Genomic DNA, 23507 nt, shown 5'->3' with positions numbered 1-23507 from the left:
TAAATTCTTTTACCCAATCTCCTTAGTGACCAACAGAGTTTGTTTTTGAGGTTGTTGGCCAGGCTTGATGGTACATTCTTTGGCTGTGTAGCAGATTTTTGTTTTGTTTTTCTCTTTACAAAGTTTGACTTCATGGCTTCAGTTTCCTTATCTCTAACATGAGCAAGTTGGGGTTAGATGCATAAGAATTTCCTTCCATCTTTAAAATCATTATAACCTTCTGATTAATTTTATAGAATCTTTATTTTGCTACTCAGAGAGATGGTCTCATATAGTTTCCCTGACCTTTTTCAAGCTATTACATGAAGCAAATGGATTTTGTCGGTTATAAAGGTTATTTAAATGAATTATATAAATACAGCAGATAAGTCTTATATAAATAGTAGCAGTAGAAAAGCATAAGTAAACAATTTAGGAAGTTGCTAAGAGGTAATAAGGCTCTAAAAGTTCTTAATGTGGGTTTCATGAACTTGTGATAACTGTATTTCAGTATAATTGCCTTTATGCATTAAGCTATGTTACTCTGAGAAGAAGCCCAGAGATTTCATCATTTTGCCAAAGGGGTTCCATGATACACAAGGGGTTAAGAACATCTAACTGATGACTACAAGATCATAGATTTAGAACTGAAAGACCTTAGAGATTGTCCAGTCCATGTCCTTTGTTTAGGTTCCCCAAGGTCACAGTGGTGAAGCTGGTATGCCGATGCCCTGTGGATAGAACTCTTTCCACAATACTTTGCTGCCATCAAGCTTGAAATAACTTTAAAACTTTAGTTTATATTCTGTCAATTTCTTAGAATTGCCAAACATAAAACATTTGTTTCCATTTTTAGAGATGCATATAGAAAATCAATGATTTAGATTATTTTGAGTTTCTCTTAGCCCTTTAGTGCAGAGAGCAAAAAACTTCGTGGTAGCCACTCAAAGTTAGAGGGTACTTGTAGTAATCTAAATATAAAGTTATATCCGCAAATTTTTTTCAACCTTAAACTATGAAACTTGCATATACACATCCAATCATACATACAAATCTATCCATCAATTATATTAGTTTGAAAATAGGTTAGTTTTCTCCTTGAATCAGGAAAGAATAAAACTCGAATGTAGTTTATAATTACTGTTATTTTTCAGTATACATTTATTTTTTTCCTTTTCAAAAGATTTCATTTTAGGAGCACAATATTGAATATGGACTATATTCAAATTAATATGGTATTTTGGGGTCCATGCTGTGGCAATGTATAGTTGAGATTATTATATCTAGTGCTTTTGGCAACTAACTTATTTGGAGCAACTATAAAACAAATGGTTAAAATAAATTCTGCTCCGTGGAGACAATTCCCACCTTAATGAATATTTTACATATCATAAACATGTATGTTTTAGTACTTGTTTAGTCAGTCCTAGAGTTCTCCCTGGATCTTCTAACAGAGAATGGCTCCAACTCCTGTCCCATCTCACTGCTGGGCCAACTGAGGTTTCATTCCTGGCATCTCTAGTTTGAGGGAAGCACATTTCCTCATGAAATAATTTTTCCAAATAATGATAATAACATTTATATGGTTCTGTACAGTTCACAAAATGCTTTTAAGTTGCCCTCATTTCCCATTTTATGAATGAGAAAAGGAAACTCTGAAAAATGAAATTACTTAGCCTGTTCTCTTTGCTTGCTGCAAAGTGTCAGAGCAGTATTTGAATTCAGCTTCTCCTGCTTCTAAGTGCATCTTTTATTATTATTTTATTTATTTGAGGCAGTGGGGTTAAGTGACTTGCCCAAGGTCACACAGCTAGGTAGTTATTAAGTTTTAGAGGCCAAATTTGAATCCAGGTCCTCCTGACTCCAGGGCCGGTGCTCTGTCCACTGCCTTACCTAGCTGCCCCCAGGTCCATCATTATTCATCAAACATGATCTGGTTTATGTCTAGTTTGAGCTGTACAAAAGTATGGATTAACTGCTGGTATAACTACCTAGCCATATAGATATATATTTATTATCTCATATATATATATATGTATATATATGATATATAACATTTCTATAGGAAAATATAATCAGACATCCAAACTGCTAACATAGGCATTAATTTTTAGAACACTTCTATTCATAAGTTGGGACCAGGTATTGTCTTGCTTGCATGCCTATACCCTTCATAAAACTCATGTACTGTATTTTTTCCAAAATCAAGAAAGGCAGTATTATAACTTGGAAGTGCTGCATGTAGCCATGTTGATAATATTCTTTAAAAGGTAATTATATCATTCTATAAGAAAATGCTATGTGATTTCTTCAGAAGCTTCTCAGACAGCTGTTTGGATTATATTTGAAAGTTAGTCCATTAGGTTTGTTCTAGAAAACTGGTGAAAAAAAAGCAACCTGTTACTTGCTACTGTTGAAAAGACCTTTATTATACGTTAATCTATAATATGCACATTTTGTTTTCTTTTATTGATTGATACCACTCTAAAATGTCTTGGACGTGCTTCAATTTCCCCCACAAAATCACCTCTAATCATTGATAAACGTGAATGAAAAGAATGAGGGAAAGCACTTTATGATTTGATTTAGATATTTCCTTTCTTAAATATATAAACATAGATTTTCATTTGAATTTAGATTTTTTTTTTAGGTTTTTTGCAAGGCAAATGGGGTTAAGTGGCTTGCCCAAGGCCACACAGCTAGGTAATTATTAAGTGTCTGAGACCGGATTTGAACCCAGGTACTCCTGACTCCAAGGCCGGTGCTTTATCCACTATGCCACCTAGCCAGCCCATTGAATTTGGATTTTTAAGGGGAATTAAAATCTGACTAATCTGAGGATTTCTTTAGGGTTGAAGAGGATAAAATTAAGCATTAATAATTTTCTATAATTTCAGGTATTATTTATTTGCTTATGTATTTTAGTTATTTACACATTTGACATGAAGAGAAAATGATTGAATGAAAAGGTTTTATTCTTTTATAAATGGAAAAACTGACATCCTTGGACCATAGTCTCTTTACGATCCTCATCTGTTAGCTTCCATGCTGATGAGGTCCTGTATGTATTGGTGACTAAGGTTAGCCTGTACTTTACAGAATTCATTGTGTTTCCAAATCATATTAATTACAACAGAAAATCACATGGTGTAATTTGAATACAGACCTTTTTCTTTTGCTAGAAAAAAGTTTCTTCCTTCTAAGGAAGGAAGTAAAAGACAGTTTATTCTTAGAATGTACTAACTTCTCACAGCTTACCAAAAGAATTAGAAATGATAGACTCTGGCTCAAAGGAACTTATACTCTAGTAGAAGTTCAACATATTTATTTTCCTTCACTGTTGTTTCTAACCCTTTATCATATTCTCCAATGTTATAATTTTCTCATTTTTTCCTAATAAATAAATCTGGTTATGACTATTTAATTTTTTTTTAAGTTAAATTTCATTTTAGCCAACTAGGTGGTGCACTGGATAGAATGCCGAGCCAGGAATCAGGAAGACTCATCTTCCTGAGTTCAAATGTGACCTCATATACTTATTAGCTCTGTTAATTAACCTAGACAAGTCATTTTTTTTTTGCCTCAGATCTTCAACAATAAAATTATCTGGAGAAGGAAATAGTTAACTACTTTAGTATCTCTGCCAAGAAACCCCTAATGGAATCAGAAAGAGTTGGACAACACTGAAAGAACTGAATAATCATTTTTTATTATCATTTACCTTATATCTTTTAAAAAGTAACTTTTTTTCAGGAATTATTTTAAATTTAGTAAAAAAGTTGAACAAATTCATGCTGATTTTACACCTTTATCTTTTTTTTCTTTGGCAGGACTTTTGGTAGATTCTAATTTAAAATGAGATTAAGTACTGATGAAGAGTCTTTTGACTACTGTGATTGTTTGAAGTTATTGAACTTATGAAACCATGGCAGAGCGAGAGACATCATCTGTGCCTCCAAAGTGTGGGCCTTACATTGCTTCTGTAACTAGTCGGAGTATGAACTTGGTGATTCGTGGAATAGTTTTGTTTTTGATTGGAGTGTTCCTTGCATTAGTATTAAATCTACTTCAGATTCAGAGAAATGTCACACTCTTTCCACCTGATGTGATTGCAAGCATCTTTTCTTCAGCATGGTGGGTACCACCATGCTGTGGCACAGCTTCAGGTAGGTAGAAGTTACCTTTTAATGCTTGCCATGAAATTAAGATAAATGAGAATGATGTACTTTGAACAGATAACCATTTTCCCTTTAATTTAGATTTGATGTCACTTCTCATAATGCTCTATGTAATTTAAGCTTTCAGTTTGATTTTTCCTTTAAAATGGATATTGTGACATCTAGCTCTTGAGGGTTGTTTATTTTGAAGATTCATGTTGTTATTTAATTTTTTTGATTAGTTTTGTGCTTATGCTAATATGGCCTTGCTTTTGAAATAAAGCAAGATATTGTGATTTTTAAAATAAATGGAAAAGTTTTGTTTACATTTGAAACTGAGTTGTATTATATTGTGAAGTTTTTCCACTCCAGGCATATTGTTTTTAATAATGTTGGAATTAGTATAGCTTAAAAGTAATAAATACTTGATTAAGTAAGGCTACAGAGTTGGGCAACATGAAAGAATTCATGTAAAAGATGACTATCTTTACTAATTGACTTCTTTAACATCAGCTTATTTGAGGTTGAGTTTTGTTAAAGAATAGGTTTTAGGCTTTTAATTTAACCTTTTTTGAATTATTGAAGATTCTGTTTGAATCATACCTTTTATTATTCTAGTAGAAGGAAATTTTGCAGAAAATTGTCAGACTATTTTAATATGTCTCTTTAAATATTCTTGATAATATGTAAAATTGAAATCTTTGAATATACCATGGAAACTTGTATTTTATCCAAGGAAACTCATTTATTAAAAAGTACCAGAAATATCTCATAAGTAGCATCTACCATATCACAGACTTGTTGCATAGATCTCAGGAACAATATGCTGGCAAAATTCTGGTGCATTACAAAATTTATTCTAAAGTGAAGCTCTCTTGAATGCTATTCCAAAGGATATAGTTGCTGTAGAACCAAGGCAGTGTTAGAACAAGTCTCTAATGTGTGTGTGTGTGTGTGTGTGTGTGTGTGTGTGTGTGTGTGTGTGTCTATATTTTCTCTAAGTTGCTGTCTGATATCTCCCCCCGCCCCCCTTAGGCTCAGTGGCTGTTAATGCTGTGGTGGTATCTGTGTAGCCCCTACTTATATGTTCATATTTCTGATTGCTACTTAGACATTTCTTAAATTTAGAATTCTAAATTTTGGGCCTAACTCATTGAGGCAACAGATTGAATTCCAATCTAATTTGTTTCTGTTTTTCTAGTAGTGACTTAGACCCAGAGAAGCATTTGTTGACAACTTTGGTTGCTTTGTTCTTTTCAGGATAGATCAAGATTTAAATTAAAGGACCAGCCAGTTGTTTGCTTCTGCTTGTGCTTTGGAAAGGGAAGGAGTGAACAAATATTCACTACTTTTGCCCTACACAGATCTGGGGTCAAACTTGACCAGTAGGCAAAGGAGCATTTGTCCATTGCAACTTTTGAAAATAAATTATTGATACTTTTATTTTCTTATTTATAGTCATTTCCTAATACTTCCTCCCATCCCTAAATGAAATTTTTCCTTCTAACAAAGAGAAATAGTTAAGCTGAACAAACTGACTTATCAACCATATCTGATTGCAACATTCAGTTTCCAATGAACCCTATGAAGAAATTGGACCAGTGAGCTGAGGAAGCACTGGCTCTCTAGTCTTTTGTTTTTGTTTTTATTTTCTCTTGTGACAAAGATACTTAAGTCTTAAACCTGAAAAAAAATATTTCAAAAATCGATATTTTTAAAAATCATCTTTATTTTCCAATCTATCTCTCCTTTCTCTCCCCCCTCTAAGGAGATATACTAATCCCTGGTCATAAAGAGTAAGAAAAAAATAATACAACAAAGTAACCAGCATATCAAACATGTCCCTAGTCTATGCAGTATTCCACACCCATATACCTCTGCTTTTATAGAGAAAGGAGGGAGGTGTACTTTTTCATGTCTTCTCTGGGACTGTTTGGTCATTTTAATTTAAAAATCATTTAAAAAATGTTTTCACTTTACATCATCATCATCATCATCATTATTATTTACATTGTTTTCTAGGGTCTACTTATTTGAGGGTATTGTGGTATAGTGGCAAGAATGCTGGATTTGTAGTTAGGAAAGTCTGTGACTCAAACAGTGTGACCCTCAACAGATCCCATAACCTTTCTAAGCCTCAGTTTCCCTATGTATAAAATTAAATTATAATCACAGTTGTTATGATAGTCAAATGAGGTAATGTATGTGTGTATATATATATAAAGAGTTTTGCAACCTTAAAATGCTGTATAAATGTTAGCTAGTATTACTATTAGCTCTTATTTCACTCTGTGTATATAAATTCTGAAAATAAAAGCTTAAATGTGACCATTGCCTTTCGTTCATTTTGTAATTTTTTTCCCCTTGTCTACTCTCTTACATGCCCAGTTGACAACTTCACACTGGGAAGGGTATTGCAATTCTAGAAAATGTCTGGGATAAAGAAGGAGAATAGAATTAGGAAATTTAGATTCCCATGAATTCTTTTTTTCCTTTAAAAATATATATACATTTATATGACATTATTAACTTATGGCATATTTATATATACATTTCTTCCAATGAGTATAAGTCTGTCATCTTTCCTATTTGTTTCATCTTTCCCTACCTGGTTGAGAACAAAAGAATAGTCCCTGTTATAAACATATATTATTAGACAAAACAAATTTCTGCATTGGTAGTATCTAAAACATATGTCTCATTCTCCATTCTTAGTCCTTCACCTCTCTCTGTGGAGGTATGATAAATCATCATTCATCAAAACACTGATCAGAATTCCTATAGTTTTTCAGAATTGATCTTTACTGTGTACTAGTTCTCCTGATTCTGTTCACTTTGCTCTTTATCATTCAAAGAAATCTTTTCCAAGTTTTTCTGAAACTGTCCTTCTCATCATTTCTAGCAATGCATTTTTAATTTTTTGTATTTGTAACAATGCAAACATTTGTATATCATAATTTATTCATCTGATTTTCAATTTCTGAACACTTCTCTGATTCTACTTTGTGACCTTAGAAAAGAGCTATAAATATTTTTTTATGCCCTTAGAGTTTTTCTTTGCTTAGGGATTAATTCCTTCTATAACCTGCCCTCTCTTTTATTTCCCTCCCTTCTTTCTTTTCTCTCCTATTTCCTTTTTGAATGAATTGTATTTTTATGTACAAACGATATGTATGAATATATTCTTCCTTCCTTTGACAAGTTTATATAAAAGTCAGATTGAAGTGTCATCTGACCCTTCTTCTGGTTCAGAATGAGAGAACTTTAGGCTTTGATCTGGGATTGCTACCTAGTCATTCCTTCAGGCTTCAGACTAGGTTAGAAACTTGAACTGAGATACTGCTTTCCTTCTGGGATCTGAGCTTCCACTGCTGCTTGCCTTTGAACTTTCTCTTTCTCAGCATACTGCCCAGCACCTTCTTATGCTCTCTTAACTGGACTCCAGAACTTTACTCATTCTGCTCTAGATCTCTGATCTGAAACTGAGTGAGTAGTAGGCAACAAAATTGCCAGATAACACTTGTTTCTATCATTGAACCTAAGTTTGGGTATGAGACTCCCCTCTTGTCCTTTCACTCAGACTATAACCAAGGCCCTACCTAGTTCTTCCATTTGAACCCAGTCCTCAATATCTCTAGACTTCTCTGGGTGTCTCCCTAGGAAAATGACCCACTGACTTTTTCTTGAATTTCCTCTACAGTATTATATCTGGAGTATGTTCTCAATTGAGAGCTTGACTATACTATTTTCTGCTACTCTGGCCTTTTTCGCTCTCCTTCCTCTAGTTAACTATCACACATTATTTTGGGTTAGTTCTTTAGGAAATAAAGATGAAAATTTCAGAGTTGAAAAATCTAAGTCAATTATAGTTGAGACTATTTTTTCATCTTTTCCCTCTTTTTTTTCTTTTTAATGCCAATTAAATTTATTGATGTGATTATAATGCATAAGCTCTCAGGAACAAAGGCCTAAAGTAGAGAGGACCTTTTTTTTTAAAGATTGGTATTTTATTTTATTTTTCTAATTGCTTGTAATGAAATTTTTTCAACATTCATCATCCATTTGCATATTTATATTACAAAATTTCTTCAACCCTCCCTTCCCACCCCCTCCCCATAGCATCAAACAGTCTAGTGAATGTTGTATGTGTACATTTGTGCTTAACATAACTGTTTACATATTAATTATTTTGTACATGAGGAATTAGGACTAAGGGGAAAGAAAGAAAATCATTATGGGATAGGAAGGAAAAGAATAAGAAATTTTTAAAAAATGAACCTAGTGTTCATTCATATTCCGTGTTTTTTTTAGTCTGGTTTTTTTTTAATTTTGAATGTGTATGATGTTGTCCGTAATAGGTCTCCCAAGGTTGTCCTAGATCTCTCACCTGCTGAGAAGAATTGCATCCGTCTTAGTTGATCAGTTCACAGTGTTGGTTAATGTGTAATGTTCTCTTGGTTCTACTCTCTTCCCTCAGTATCAGTTCGTGTAATTCTTTCCATGCTTCTCTAGAGTCTGACCATTCTGGGTTTCTTCTAGAACAATAATACTCCATAACATTCATATACCATAAAATTGTTTAGCCATTCTCCAGTGGATGGGCATTCCTACAATTTCCAATTCTTTGCCACTACAAAAAGATCTGCTTCAAATATTTTGGAACATGTGAGACTTCCTAATTTTTATGATTCCTTCTGGATATTGACCTAGTATTGGTATTGCTGGGTCAAAGGGTATGATCAGTTTTATTGCTCTTTGGACAGAGTTCCATATTCTCCAGAATGACTGGATTAGTTCACAACTTCACCAACACTGCTTTAATGTCCCAATCCTCCCACAACCTCTCCAATGCTGATCCTTTTCCCTTTTTGTCATCTTTGCCAATCTGATAGGAGTGAGGTAGTACTTCATAGTTGTTTTAATTTGCATTTCTCCTCTCTCTTTTTTAAGGTTTTTGCAAGGCAAATGGGTTTAAGTGGTTTGCCCAAGGCCACACAGCTAGGTAATGATTAAGTGTCTGAGGTCAGATCTGAACTCAGGTACTCCTGATGCCAGGGCCCGTGCTTTATCCACTGCAGTCACCTAGCCACCCCTAATTTGCATTTCTCAAATCAGTAATGGTTTGGAGCATTTTTTATATGATTATATATAGTTTTAATTTCTTCATTGAAAACTGCCTGTTCATATCCTTTGACCATTACTGTTTATCAATTAAGGGAATGACTTGTAATCTTTTAAATTTCATTCAGTTCTCTATATATTTTATTTATTTATTTTTTTAGGTTTTTGCAAGGCAAATGGGGTTAAGTGGCTTGCCCAAGGCCACACAGCTAGGTAATTATTAAGTGTCTGAGACCGGATTTGAACCCAGGTACTCCTGACTCCAAGGCCGGTGCTTTATCCACTATGCCACTTAGCTGCCCCACTCTCTCTATATATTTTAGAAATGAAACCCTACTGTGAAAATTGTTTCCCAGCTTTCTTTTTTTCTTTCCTTCCAATCTTGGCAGCATTGGTGCAAAATCTTTTTAAATTTAATATAGTCAAAATTATCCATTTTGCTATTTATAATGTACTCATTTCTTTTTGGTCATAAATTTCTCCCCTTTCCATATAGAGGGCCTTTCTTTTCACACTGATCTGACTTAAGTCCTTCCCCTGTTTAAAAACAGCATTAACAACTAATTTGAACAGAGGTATCTAATTATCTTTGATTGTCCACTTCTATTTTTGTAAGTTATACTAATATACTTCTGGGCTTGTTACACAAAAACTAGAAATCAAAAAGAATGAAGAAATAAAGATGTAATAATGTTTAGACCTAGAGTTGTCAGTAGGGAGCCACCAGAAGTTATTGAGTAGACGAGGGACATCATTGGACTAGTACTTCATTACAAACAATACATTTTATTTCAGACTAGCTATGAGTAGTTTCCTTATCTTGATATCCCTTATATTTGCAGAAGCTGTCAATGCATTACTTAGTTTTGTCTAATAAAACTTTGTTTTCATTCAAGGCTTGATATGATGCTACATTTTCTTTAACATCTGCCCTCTTTCCCCAGTTCTTGATGTTTTCTTTCTCTTTGATTTTTATTCATCTGTATATGCTAATTTTCAGTAGAATATAAACTACTTAAATACAAACTATTTCCTTTGTGTCTTTGAAACCATAGGCTGTAGTACAATATGCACTTGGGTGTTTAATAAAGTTCTGTTGTATTAAAATGACTGTCATTTGCTGAATGTCATTACTGAAGGTAGTTAGTTGTGGAAGAAAAGATAGCAAAAACAAGATGATGAGGAGTTGTGGAAGAAAAGATAGCAAAAACAAGATGATGAGGAAAATCTTTTTAAAAAATAAATCTTAATTGATATCTTTGGTTTTTAAAGTGGTGGTGGGGGGAAGGAATGGAAAAAAATCAGCACAATGGAGAAACATCCAAAAAGTATGAAAATATATGCAATGTTTCATACATGTCGACTTTCCACCTCTTCAAAAGAATGGGGGAGGTATCTTCTCAAATCTCTTCTTAGGGGTCATATTTATTTTCTGTAATTTTGTAGCTTTCCCTGGATTATTTTAGTTCACTTCATTATTTGGTGATGATTCTTTTTTTCCCTTAAAGATTTTACTTATTTTGAGTTTTACATTTTTCCACCATTCTTACCCCCCACCCACAGAAGGCATTCTGTTAGTGTTTGCATTGGTTCCATGTTATACATTGATCTCAGTTGAATGTGATGACAGAGAAATCATATGATGATTCTTTCCTTTAACATTGTTGTAGTCATGATGTGTATTGTTTTCTTAGCTCTGCTTCATTTTATGACTCTTCAACTCATCCTTTCCTTGCTTTTCTTTCTTTTTTTAATTTAATTTAATTTTTTTAATTATCATTTTGTACAAATTGTTTTTACATTAATAAAATATTCTTGTTTAAGAGTAAACAAAATACCCCTCCCCCCATGGATATAGACTTGTATAGACTTGCTTGGGCAATAAAGTAAAGGGGAGTGAAAAAAATTAAAATAAAAAAAATTATAGTAATAATTGTAGGTATGGCCAGGTGGTGCAATGGATGAAGCACCAGCTCTGGAGCCACAAGCACCCAAGCCCACATCCAGCACCATAGACCTATGTCACCCAGCTGTGTGACATGCAAGCCACCCGATCCCCACTGCCCTGCAAAAACCAAAAAGAAAAAAAAAAGAGGAAAAAAAAAGACCCAAAATAAAATAAAATAGTAATAATAGTAGGGGTGGCTGGGTGGTGGACAGAACATTGGCCCTTGAGCCAGGAGCACCCGGGTCCAAATCCGGCCTCACACACCCAAAGATTACCCTGCTATGCGGCCCCAGGCAGGCCAACCAGCCCCATTTGCCCTGCACCCTCCCCCAAATAATAGTAATAAAAAATGTGCTTCAGTCTTTGTTCCAACACCAACAACTCTGTCATGGGTGGATCGCATTCTTTATGGTAAGTCTATCACAAAGGTTGCTTCCATATTTTTCCCATGTTGCCATTGCTGCTTGCAACTCCCTCCTTTCTTATTTCTCCACTACCATGTACTATATATTTTTTTCTCCTTTCACTATGACTCTGCTGTAGGGTTGCTGAGTGGTGCAGCAGACAGATCCCTGGTCCTGGGGCCACGAAGCGCTGAGCCCCCATACCACCCCTTAGGCCCAGAATCCACCTGGCCCTATGGTCCTGAGCAGGCCTTCCAATCCCAGCCCCTTGCAAGAAGTAAAAAAGAAAATGTGTTATATCTGACCACTCTCCCCCACATGGTCCATCCTCTCCTCCATCATTCACATCCCTACCCCTTCCCCCTGCCCCCCCTCTCCTTCTTACTCCAGATGTCTGTACCCCATTGAGTATATCTGCTGTTTCCTCTCCTAGCCACCTCTGATGAGAGCAAAGTTTCCCTCATTCCCCCTTGCCTCCCCCCTTCATATCATTGCAATAGCTCATTGTAATAAAAAAAATCTTATGTGAAATATCTTGGACTATTCCCCCCTCTCCTTTTTCTTTCTCCCATTACCTTTCCCTTTTTTTCTATTGACTCCATTTTTACACCATATTTTATCTTTGAATTCAGCTTTCTCCTGTGCTTCAACTATAAAAGCTCCCTCTACCTGCTCTATTAACTGAGAAGGTTCATTTGAGTATTATCAGTGTCATTTTTCTATGCAGGAATACATGCAGTTCATCCTCATTAAGTCCCTCATATTTTCCCCTTCTCCTCCAATCTCTATGCTTCACCTGAGTCCTGTATCTGCAGATCAAAACCTTCTGTTCAGCTCTGGCCATTCCAAAAGGAACATTTGAAATTCCCCTGGTTCATTGAAAGTCCATCTTTTACCCCGGAAGAGGACATTCAGCCTTGCTGGGTAGTTCATTCTTGGCTGCATTCTAAGCTCTTTTGCCTTCTGGTATATTGTATTCCAAGCCCTACGAGCTTCCAATGTAGTTGCTGCTAAGATCCTATGTGATCCTGACTGCAGCTCCATGATATTCTGGCTGCTTGTAATATTTTCTCTTTGACTTGGGAGTTCTGGAACTTGGCTATAGTATTCCTAGGGGTTGGTTTTTTTGGGATCTCTTTCTTGGGGCAGGGGTGGGAATCGGTGGATTCTCTCCATTTCTATTTTGCCCTCTGCTTCTAGAATATCAGGGCAATTTTTCTGTAGTAATTCTTTGAAAATGATGTCAAGGCTCTTTTCCTGATCATGACTTTCAGGTATTCTAATAATTTTTAAATTATCTTTCCTAAATCTGTTTTCCATATCAGTTGTTTTTTCAATGAGATATTTCACATTTTCTTCTAATTTTTTATTGTTTTGGTTTTGAAGTATTGATTCCTGATTTCTGGTAAACTCATCAATCTCCCTGAATTCTATTCTTTGTCTGAAGGATTTGTTCTCCTCAGAGAGTTTTCTTATCTCTTTTCCCATCTGGCCAATTTTGCTTTTTAAGGTATTCTCCTCATTAACTTTTTGAACTGTTTTATCCATTTGACATAAGCTGGTTTTTAGCATGCTATTTTCTTCAGCATTTTTTTGGATTTCCTTTACTAAGCTGCTGACTTCATTTTCATGTTTTTCCTGCATCTCTCTCCTTTCTTTTCCCAGTTTTTCTTCCAACTCCCTCATTTGATTTTCAAAGTCTTTTTTGAGCTCTGTCATAGCCTGAGCCCAATTTCTGTTTTTCTTGGAGTCTTTAGATGCAGGAGCTTGTACTTCCTCATCTTCAGACTCAGTGTTTTGATCCTTCTTGGGCTTATATGCAAAATATTTCTCAATGGTCTTCCTCTTATTTCTCTGCTTGCTCATTTTCTCAGCCTGGGCCTGGTTTGGGGGTGCTTCCTGAGCTTTTGGGACACTCCCACCAGGGTCTCCCTGTGTGAGGCTCTGTCCTCCCTCCTGGTCTGTGAATCACCATAAGCGCCCCCCTCTGCCATGGGGCTGAGGTGGGGGGTCTCTGCTGTTCTATGGGGAGGCCTAGACTGTGATCGGGATCTGAATGTGGTCAGAACCCCAGAGTCCTGTTCCAGGGGCAGAGGACAGAGCTCTGCAGTCTCTCTTCACTCCCCTCCCTCAGCTCAATGGGCTCATGCCCTGGGGGCTCCTGCTTACTGGCTCTGCCAGCTTCTGTTTCCAGGTCTGGGCTGCAGAAAGACCAAGCTGCTGGCTGTGTGCCCTGAGGGCTGGACTCCATGTGCTCCCTCTGACAGAGGTCCCCCGCTGTTCCCCCACTTTGTGCCCGGTGCTCCTCGGGGTGCAGCTCAGAAGACTCCCCCGCTGCTGTGAGCCACAGCTCCCAGCACCCTGGGGCTGCCTCCGGGAGGCTGAAGTTCTTTCGCTCTGGTGGGCCACCCCTCTGGCAGGCTGCCCCTCCGATCCGGAGAGCAGAGCCTTTCTGCTCTTTTCCAGGTTACCTTGAGTAGGAGAACTGCCTCTCTAGGTCCCTCTGTGGGTGCTATCTCTCCAAAGTTTAGTTAGAGTCCTTAGTTTCAAGTTTTATCAGAGAGCGCCTAAGACTGGATCCCTTCTTGTCTCAGTCTTGGCTCTGCCCCCGTCTGCTTTTCTATTTTTGTTATATTCAAGATTTCTCACAGCACAGTAATATTATATTATAATCATATATCACAATTTGCTTAGCCATTCCTTAGTTGGTGAACATCTATTTTGATTACAATTCTTTGCTTCTTTGAAAAGAATAGAAATGAAATGAGAGAAGGGGGGAAAAAATGAAGGGAGAATGAAAGAAGGAAGAAAATAAACATTTATTAAACACCTCTATACCAGGCACTTTGCTTAATATTTTACAGATATTATTTGTTTTAATCCTCATAACAATGTTAAAAGACAGGTTCTGTCAGGAAACTCAGGCTGGCAAAGGTTAAGTGACTTGCCCAAGGAATCAAAGCTAAGAAGTGTCTTAAGGCTGAATTTGAAGTCAACTCTTCCTGATTCCAGACCTAGTGTTCTATCCACTGTTCCTCCTAGCTGCTTCTAAAATTTTCCTAAAAGTGTTCCTAAAACTACTTTGGTGTATATGTAGGATTTTTTCTTATTGACTTTATTTGTACAATTTCAAATTGCTTTCCAAGATGATTGTACTAATTCACAGCTCTACTACCAATACACTAGTATGCCCTTCATTCTTTTCACAACTCTTTCAACAATGACTATTCTCATCTTTTGTCATTTTTGCCAATCTCTTGGGTTTGTGGTGAAGCCTTATTGATTTGCATTTCCTATTTTTAGTGATTTGGATTGTTCTTATGGTTATTATAATTATCTCTTCTTTTGAGAATTCTTTGTTCATATATTTTGAACTCTTATCTGTTAGGCCATGGTGGGGAAAATCTCCAGAGGTTGGTATAATTTTAAGAGAAACATTTTGCCAAGTGTCTCTCCCCAGAGAGAGAAATCACTCTCACCTGCTTTTCTTCTGTTCCCAGTAGGTTGAATTTCCTGGACCAGTGTCTTTTTATCACAGGAACAACTCATATTTACATCACTTTAAGGTTTATTAAGTTCTTTTTCAAGAGAACCTTGAGAGGTTGATAGTAGGTCTATCCCTATCTATGATTGAGAAATTGAGGTTAAATGGGCTAAATGATTTGCCCTTGAGCATGTAATCAGTCATAATTTGAAGTCAGGTTTCCCCTACATTTTATTCCTGAACTTTTCAACCAGACTTATTTCCCATGAATTGCGTTGGCTTTTCAACCTTGATTTCGAACACAGAAATATATTTGAATTGATTGTTTTCTTTCATTAAAGAACTGGAGATTCCCATGGCTCAAATACGTGGTTGTGAAGAAACAAAAGATTTGATGGTATAAATTTCTTTTGTTTTAATAAACTGGCAGAATGTGAATGACTCCTAATGAATCCCATACGGATGGAGTGAGACTTTTTCCAGATAGGAGAAATATCTGCTGAAGCAACAACTAACTTTAATCTTATATGGTAATGAACATAACGTTTATATCTTATTAAGAGTTGAATTAAAGTAGCCTAAGAGCATGAGTAGCATGTTTCCATAGACGCTCCTACTAAGTTCTCAAAGAGTTTAATAGTGACTGTTCATAGTTTTGTAAATATCTCCTATCCAACTCTGCCATACCTTTATTTAAAAGAAAGAAGACATGTAATGAGAAGTGACAAGTTTCCTAGAATTCTTCTTCTCTCAGTGAACAACTGAGAGCCTTGCATACTCAATGGATTTGATTTTTATTGGCAAATCCCAAGGTTGGCAGAGTGGCAGTCTAAATTCCTTTTTGTGTTTTTCCTCTCTCATTTGTCTCTCACTTGGGAGTCTTGTACCACGTGCATAAAAATATAGTCATTTTTACTTATTTCTACCTTTGCACAGACATGTCAGGACTCTCCATGCAGTAATTCTTTACCCATAGCATCAGCTGCTGAGGAAAATTGACTTGGAATGCCTGATCTTAGTCAATTTCACTCAGGAGGAAGAAACCAAAAAGAAGACAAGCAAAAGAGGCTATTCCATAAATTCCTAAGAAAGAAAAGTCCATGTCCTATCAGTTGCAGTTGAATTACTGTGTTCAAACTATGCTTCATTGTCAAATTTATGGTTTAGAACTCCTGAAATATTCAGTCTCTACAGATTTTTTTTTTTTTAGGTTTTTGCAAGGCAAATGGGGTTAAGTGGCTTGCCCAAGGCCACACAGCTAGGTAATTATTAAGTGTTTGAGACCGGATTTGAACCCAGGTACTCCTGACTCCAGAGCTGGTGCTTTATCCACTGCGCCACCTAGGCACCCCTATTTTTATTTTATTTAAAAATTATTTATTTATTTTGAATTTTACAACCCCCCCCCATCTCCCTTCCCACCCCCCACAGAAGACAGTCTGTTAGTCTTTACATTGTTTCCATGGTATACATTGATCTAAGTTGAATGTGATAAGAGAGAAATCATATCCTTAAAGAAGAAAAATAAAGTGTAAGAGATAGCAAAACTATATAAGATAACTTTTTTTCTTTAAATTAAAAGTAATAGTCTTTGATCTTTGTTCAAACTTCACAATTCTTTCTCTGGATACAGATGGTATTCTCCATTGCAGACAGTCCAAAATTGTGCCTGATGGTTGCACTGATGGAATGAGCAAGTCCATTAAGGTTGATCATCATTCCCATGTTGCTGTTAGGGTGTATAATCTCTACAGATTTTTAATTTACTTTCAATAATATGATCTTTAACTTAAAGTTTTGCTATCAGATGTTGAAATTCTCCCACTGTTGATATACTCAGTAGATATCCAGATCAAGTCACAGCTGTCTCTTCTCTGTGTTAAAAAAACTAAAACAAAAACCTTACATTACTACATCTTATCTCCAGATGGGAGGGTGGTCACATAATCTTGTTTCTAATGCTGCTTCACTGGTCAGCTAGCAGGTGATTTTCATTATTAATGGATCCATTTTTTCCCTTTAAGATTAAATGCTTACCTGGGAAACATACTTAACCAGGCAAGGGAGGAGCTTCTGAACCTGTAACTTTTAGACTTTGGTTAAGTGTTTTAGTGACAAACCATAGGTTATATTGAAATTGTAATTGTGTTTCTCTGTTGACAGTTGTAACTTTATTACTAGAAAAGAAGTTATATATAATTACCCTTTTTTTAGGAAAATCAGTAAATAGAAAATTTTATCTATTTACAGTTAAATTTGGTTCACGGAAATATATTTTACTTGCTGAAAAAATTTTAATTCATTAAGGTATTTTTTTCTTCACAAATATACCAAATTCCTTACCATTTGATAAATTTGATGAATGTAAGGCAAATAAGTTCCAGGTCCATTTTTAAGTATAAAGACACTCTAAAACTTATGGGAATTGTAAATATTATCTATCCCCACTCTGTAACCTAGGAAGCTGGCACAGAGAGACCAAGGGACATCCCTAAAAATTTACTGGGCTAGTCAGCAGCACAGCCAAGTTTTTTGTTCCAGATTCAGTGCTCTTTCTGCTGTGTGAAATTGCCTTATGGTCACTTTTTCTGCTTGTTTGTAATGTTTGCTGTGCCATTGTCTACTTAGCATTACTAGTTCTTTTCTAGATTAAGAAATATTACTATGATTATGTATTTTGGCTTTCTATAGTCACTTTACTCAATCAGTAAATATTTATTTTATTTAGGAGACAGATTAAAGAGTATTTTAAAATTTCAGTTTCAATTCTAAGCTGTTTTAAAAAATAATGTGAATGAATTATATATACATATATGTGTGTATATATACATACACACACACACACACACACACACACATATATATATAAATATATATATATATATATATATATATATATATATATATATATATATATATCACTTTATTGATGAAATGCAGCAAGTACTATTAGACCAGGTTGGATGGGATGGTGCCCAAAATATCAGACTAATTGTAGGATAATCTTCAGGAACAGGAAATAGTTAAGCAACACATCCTGTAAATAAAATGTGTACCACCCCTTTTTTTTATTCTAGATATGTATTATTTGGGGCTATGTAGATTCATTGGTTAGAGGGACCATTGTACAAAGTGATTTCTTTATCTTTTTGAACTATTTTGTTATCATAGTAATTAGTAGTGGAAAACTCAAAGGAGTCTGCCTAGTTTGCTAAACTGTGAATCATAGCTTAAAATATTGTTAATGTTTTGCCAATTAATAATTTAAAATTCTATAGTAGTTAATGTTTCCTTCAGCTGTATTGTCCTCATTTTTTATTTTGATTTTATATTTAACATTTTAGTATTTGATTTCAATTTGATGAAAAGTTTTTTAAAAGGAGCTTCTAAATGCTTTTATTGGTTATAGTAACTCTTTTAGCTTAGGTATCCCCCAGTTATACATTGAAGATGGCTTAATTTTCTCTCTCCTTTTTCCACAGCTGTGATTGGGTTATTATACCCCTGCATTGACAGGCATCTGGGAGAGCCACATAAATTTAAAAGAGAGTGGTCCAGTGTAATGCGATGTGTAGCAGTCTTTGTTGGTATAAATCATGCCAGTGCTGTATCCTTTTCACTATAATGAAATGCATAATAACAAAGCAGCTTCCTATGAACCAAAGGTTAAACAGCCCCTTTCAGTGTAACTGTTGTCAGAATTTGATATTCCCACTTATTCATAAAGAGAATTTGAAATGTATTATTAAAACATCACAGGAGCAGTTATTTAGTTACATATGTGAAGTGTTACCTTAAAATATGGATTTTTTCAGATGCATCTTTTAAAACTATTCACAGTTTTACTGTTTAGTTCTTTGGATTAAATTTATTCCATTTATGTTCTTAATTTCAGGGTTGAAACCATGTTCTTAAGAATTTCTTTTCTTTTAAAATAATGATGTTTCTTTTATACTTCATATTTAAATGCATAGTATGTGGGTACTTATCTTTTAAATTTTGTATTTTCCTGCCTTATTAAAATTTTAAGAGGCTATAAGGTCTTGAAAGGTAGACTGTCACTTTGTCTTAATAACTGACGGCAAAGCATCAAAAGAATAATAGCCTCAGAACAAGAATAAGTAGAAACAGTGAACCTGGGAATTGGTAGGTAAAATCCTTAAACACACATATAATCTTAGCTTTTTGGAATCAATAGTATAGTTATTTTCAGTAATTTTGGGAGTCATCTCATTATAGAATCACTAATATAAATAGAAATTTAAGGTTTTAAAATAATTATTCTTAAATGACAATTTTTGTTCTTGTCCTTTGTGTACTCTTTTTCTGGAGAATAGAAACTGAAAGGGATGTAGAAGCATAATGAGCAAAGGCTACTGTACTGTTAATACTTTTTTCCTTTTCATATTAACTGTTAATAGGTTTTGTGAGGCCTGTCACCCATACTTTGAGCTACTATTTGACTTCCATCCCAGAAGTGGAGACGGTATATTTTCATTAATTATTGTAATGTAGAAGGGTGTTAGGGTAATCTTGACCTACCTGGTCTCCCTCCCTTCCTATGCCTTTATCAAGGGTCATTTTTCAGTTTCTCCCTTTTTGAAAAGGTCTCCTTACCTTGTTTTCCACATAACTCTTCTCATTGCTCCCCTACCTCCCCCATTTTATCTTGTGGTTCATTTTTCTCCATGTCCAAACCATTGTTAGCCTTCTGGGAGTTATGGGAATCATTTTGTCCTGGATTTGAAAGGACCTGAGTTCAGGTATTTCCTCTATCTTGATAACCTAGGTGACCCTTGTGCAAGTCACAAGTCACAATCTTATTTGGTCCTGTTTTCCCTCATCATTAAAATAGAGGAGTTTGACAGGATAGACTCTGAGTGCCCTTCCATTTGTAATTTTGTGAGTGGATGTTTTTCTGGCTCTTCATTTACTACCTCAGAAATAAACAAACTAAACAATCTTATAAAAACTCTCTCCCTCTCATTGGATTCAACTTTCACTCTCACAGAAGTATAAAGATATGTTCTTTATCTTTTTCTGTTTCAAAATTGTAAGCTACAGTGATTGAGAGTAGCAATCACAAGAACCTTTTGGTGGGAAAACTGAGAAAAGTGATCTATGTTGTGATTGCAGTTTTAACAAGAAGTCAACTGTGAAAGAGTAACTAGAAAGAGGGTAGGAAGTCTTTTCTGTTCCCTCCAAATTTAAAGAAATTAGTTTTTTAAATTAAGATGAAGTGATATTTTTGGGATCCAATAAATGTCTAGGCTATGTAAATATAACTTTGCATATAGAAGCATACGAATAAATGAAAATCTTTGAGATAACATTGTAGGCCACTGTTCTTATTCTACGTTGATAGTTCTTTCTGTTTTGAACATTTTTGAACATCAAGATGTTAAATTTTTTCAGTCCTTTGAATTTTGTTATCTTGTAGAAAAATGAATAATATAGACTTAGGAAGGACTTAGAAAGTAGAACTTTATCTAGTGCTCTTATGATCTTTGTTATTCAGTCATTTCAAATGTGTCAAACTTTTTGTGACCCCATGTGGACTTTCTTGGCAGTGATACTAGAGTGAATTGCCAATTTCTTCTCCAACTTATTTACATATGAGGAAACTTAAGGCAAACAGGGTCAAATGATTTGCTCTGGGTCCTTCTGATCCTAGATCTAGCTTCTATCCACCATGCCTCCTAGCTGCCCTAAAGAGGCCCATGAACCCATGTGTCCCTCAAAGCCCATTCATGTGGCATTATATTTTATTATCATACCTGTGGGTAATATGGGTTACACTGTAGTCACAAATAAATATTAAATTCTATATGTGGCCCTTGACAAGTTTTTGAGTGATATGGTCCAAAAGAGCTAAAAGGTTGGACATTTTTAAGACTTCAGAGTTAGCAATTTTTTTTTTACTTCCCTTCTTTAGTGGGAAGATTACCAGACTCCCTCCTTTGTCATAATTTTTCTTTTCTTTTCAAGTTTCTTTCCTTTTTCTCTTGTTGCCTTTATCCTAAAGGCTATGGCTATTTTTATGATGTGAGAATGTGATTTTTAATCACTTCGACTTTGGAAAGGCTTATTGAATTTTGAGACAAATTGAATATATCCTTCTGTTGCTCTTTTTTCAGGTCTTTTGTGATACTGACCTATAATGATATCCCCACCAAACTTTGTGAATGAGATCTAAAATAGATTCTTCCAATGACAGATGTCATACTCTAACAGTATGTGTACTGCTTACTAGAAATCAGAGAAAACACTATGAGCTTTATTTTGGACTGTTAAGTTTATTGCTAACCTGAAGGATAAGAAAATCTTTTTCAAGAAGTACAGCTATAAAACAGATTTATAGTACAGTCTAAACCTGATCAGTGAATGACACCCTTAGTAACCTTGGAGAATTGCCCTCAACTAATCCTTCCTTACTAAACACTTCAGGCTAAGTGAGGTAGAAGAAGTGCTGGTTGCTGGGAGGAGAAGAGAAGCAGTAGGCTATGTTGAAAGGAAAAAGAGAGCCCCTTGTGGGATATTTTTAATACTGTCTACTGTGCTTGTCTTTCTGTGAAGGCAGAACTAGATGGTCTCAAGAGAAATACTGGACACCGCCCCCCCCCCCCCAACCCCAGAGAGCTTCATATGTCTGAAGAGCCATAGTGTGGCCTTGTGGGACATAGATAATGCCCTTTTAATGACATCTAAAATTAATACCTTTAGTATAATCCTTTAGCAAAGAAATGAGAAAATTGAATTTGCAAAGCTCTATTTTGTAAAAAGAGATTTGGGGAAGAAAAGAGCCACACATTTGTGAATAGATGCTTAAGTAGGTGCTTGAAATAAAATATCACTTGAGCAAACTGTCCTATACCAAAAAGTCTCAGACACCAAAATAACGTGACAGGTTGCAAGATAATGCCCATTTCAAGGCTTTATCCACAACAAATTAAAACTAGAACAGTTGACATAATAGAAAGGCATACTGTGTCCTTGGTACTCTTGTTTCTGAACTGCATTATTATAAAATGTGTCTGTCAGTAAATCATATAGAAAATGTGGTATCCTGTTAAATAGCTGTCAACTCTTCTATTTTCAAATTCCTGTATGATTCTCAAGTAATTCTAAACCAGTTTCAGAAATAATCTCATGAGGACTTTTTTTTAAAGCCAAAAAAACCCCCAACAACTCTAAACCTGTATATTAATTTTTAGATGTGTATTGAGAAGCTTTTGTATATATTTTTAGTAGAGGAAATCATTTATATTATATATTGAGCCCTTATCTTGTAATTGATGAAAGAATATGTTATTTACTTTGTTAAAGAATTACCATATTTTGTTTATTAAATTGTCTATGTTCTTTATTGCTTCTGTAAATATTAGTCTTGGCAGTGTTCTTAACTCTTCTTGTGTACTAAAGTATTCTCTGTTAAATTGAAAAGCATTATTTTTGAAAGTGAATAGTTAAAATTTTTTTCTGACCAATAGCACACAGTATAATATTTCTATTGGTTTAGAAAAGCACTGTTGTTTTGCTTTGATTGGAATTTTAAAATGAATCCTTAACAGTAATCCCAGAAAGTAGATTTTGACAACAATATACAGTTGTCTCTCACACTAGCTGCACTATCCATTGGTCTGTGGTGGACTTTTGATAGATCACGAAGTGGTTTTGGCCTTGGAGTGGGAATTGCTTTCTTGGCAACCTTGGTCACTCAACTACTAGTCTATAATGGGGTTTATCAGTAAGTATTTGTCTTTTTGGTAGGGGGTAATGATGAATGAAAAGGAAAATAGATTTTAAATTTAAGATTCAGAAATTGAGTATATCCAATTTATTACTTTCATGACTTTTTGAAAAAATTATCTGGTTGCAGTTGATTTTCCTTTTTTTTTGTGTTCCACTAAAAATTATTTCTTTCATTCTAGATATACATCTCCAGATTTTCTTTATGTTCGTTCTTGGTTACCATGTATATTTTTTGCTGGTGGCATTACAATGGGAAATATTGGTCGACAACTGGCTATGGTAAGTTGGAGCTTATTTGTACAGTAATTGTGTTAGTAACATGTTTTATTTCATGGTCACATATTTAAAGAAATCTGGTAAAGAAAGTTTTTAAAGCTCTGTCTGCGAATACATTGAAATGAACAGTTTGGAACAACCTTTGGGTCGAAATGATATAAAAAGATTAATGTCTTTAAATGAGAAACTAGTTGAAAAGGATTTATGTGACCAACATATTGCTTTCCATATGAGTTTGCAGTCTACAGTGTTCCAGATAGTGGCATACTCAGAATGTTAGAGTTAAAATTCAGAGGTAAATTTTGCTGCATTTTTCTGCCATTTTATTGGATTCAGGATATTAGTAGTCATTTTTACAAAGCTACTCCATTGAGACTGTTCATTTG

At 35.0% G+C, this 23507-nt stretch overlaps 1 protein-coding gene across 3 annotated transcripts in view; it reads left to right on the top strand.

The window, feature by feature from the left end:
• INSIG2 (insulin induced gene 2) overlaps nucleotides 1-23507 on the top strand; it is a 151296-nt gene that overhangs the window by 2311 nt on the left and 125478 nt on the right. For all 3 annotated transcript variants that reach the window (XM_074215011.1, XM_074215009.1, XM_074215010.1), the window contains exons 2-5: nucleotides 3810-4145; nucleotides 18576-18700; nucleotides 22674-22840; nucleotides 23025-23124. In XM_074215011.1, the coding sequence (XP_074071112.1) occupies nucleotides 3905-4145; nucleotides 18576-18700; nucleotides 22674-22840; nucleotides 23025-23124 (633 nt within the window). In that variant the 5' untranslated portion in view covers nucleotides 3810-3904. The remainder of the gene's footprint in view (nucleotides 1-3809; nucleotides 4146-18575; nucleotides 18701-22673; nucleotides 22841-23024; nucleotides 23125-23507) is intronic.

The sequence above is a fragment of the Macrotis lagotis genome, chromosome 1 (genome assembly GCF_037893015.1).
Source record: "Macrotis lagotis isolate mMagLag1 chromosome 1, bilby.v1.9.chrom.fasta, whole genome shotgun sequence".
NCBI lineage: Eukaryota > Metazoa > Chordata > Mammalia > Peramelemorphia > Peramelidae > Macrotis > Macrotis lagotis.
Note: the sequence above shows the minus strand (reverse complement) of the source record. Positions and strands in the feature narration are given on the sequence as shown.